The sequence below is a fragment of the Cynoglossus semilaevis genome, unplaced genomic scaffold (assembly GCF_000523025.1).
Source record: "Cynoglossus semilaevis isolate Cse_v1.0 unplaced genomic scaffold, Cse_v1.0 C19036094, whole genome shotgun sequence".
Taxonomy (NCBI): Eukaryota; Metazoa; Chordata; class Actinopteri; order Pleuronectiformes; family Cynoglossidae; genus Cynoglossus; species Cynoglossus semilaevis.
The window spans coordinates 1-791 of record NW_007588135.1 but is presented as its reverse complement, the minus strand read 5'-3'; the positions used below and the strand labels follow the sequence as shown (position 1 = coordinate 791).

The window sequence follows — 791 nt, the reverse complement described above, 5'->3', positions numbered from 1 at the left end:
ACACACTCACACACATACACACACACTGGGATAAAAAAATTAGAATTTTTTTTTTCTTGAGTTTTTTCATTACTTCCAAAATGCACCGTCATGAATTAAACTCAACAAAACAAAAGAGTTGTGCAAATAAAATTCACTCCGCTACATAACACAGCTGTCCAGTTACTCCACTGTACCTGCAGGACATTCCCAATTGAAATATTTATTGGTGTCGTGTGATGAACACAGGTCATTCATCTCTGTCGTCAAATTCTTCTTCAATCGTTTCAGACGAGCTCTACGAGATCCTGTCCAGCCTGCCAGAGAGCGTGGTGTACTCGTGCCGACCCTGCAGTGTGACCCAGCCCAGTGCCTGGAGGGAGCTGCTGTACATCGAGCTCAGGTCTGGGGTGGAGAAGGTGTTGGCGTGCCTGCTTTCCTCCACCCTAACTCAACACCTTGTTACTTGCTCACAGGTAGGAGGCCTGGTGTTGAATGTGAATCTCATTGTTTATTTTCCATGTTGAACGCATGAACGTTCACTCATCACTTTGCTTTTGTTTTTGCTACAGTGTGAAAAGTTAACTGATTCTGACAGTGGAAGAGAAGGACAGCCAGCCTGTGATCTTCGAGCTGTTGGCAAGAAGTTTGACAAAGGCCTTTACACCTCACTGGTGAGACCATTTAAACCCAGACATACACCTGAATTCACAAATCTCCCCAATTCAATCAAGCGCCAACCAAAATTATCAGTTTTTACTGTGTACGAAAGTGAACTGTAGTCACAAGAAACAAAACAGCCTGAACAAATG

At 43.6% G+C, this 791-nt stretch overlaps 1 protein-coding gene across 1 annotated transcript; it reads left to right on the top strand.

Annotated features, from left to right (window-relative positions):
• The first annotated feature begins 39 nt into the window (after window positions 1-39).
• On the top strand, window positions 40-775 carry LOC112486660 (histone-lysine N-methyltransferase 2B-like). Its single transcript, XM_025053992.1, has 2 exons — window positions 40-455; window positions 552-775. Exons 1-2 carry the CDS (start codon window positions 219-221, stop codon window positions 759-761), a joined length of 447 nt encoding a protein of 148 aa, XP_024909760.1. The 5' UTR covers window positions 40-218; the 3' UTR covers window positions 762-775.
• The last annotated feature ends 16 nt before the right edge of the window (window positions 776-791 follow it).

Excerpts from the sequence above, each read along its gene's own strand:
- LOC112486660 (XM_025053992.1), top strand. The coding sequence starts at position 219 with ATGAACACAGGTCATTCATCTCTGTCGTCAAATTCTTCTTCAATCGTT. Across the intron at positions 456-551 it reads ACCTTGTTACTTGCTCACAG|TGTGAAAAGTTAACTGATTC; the intron begins GTAGGAGGCCTG and ends TTTTTGCTACAG.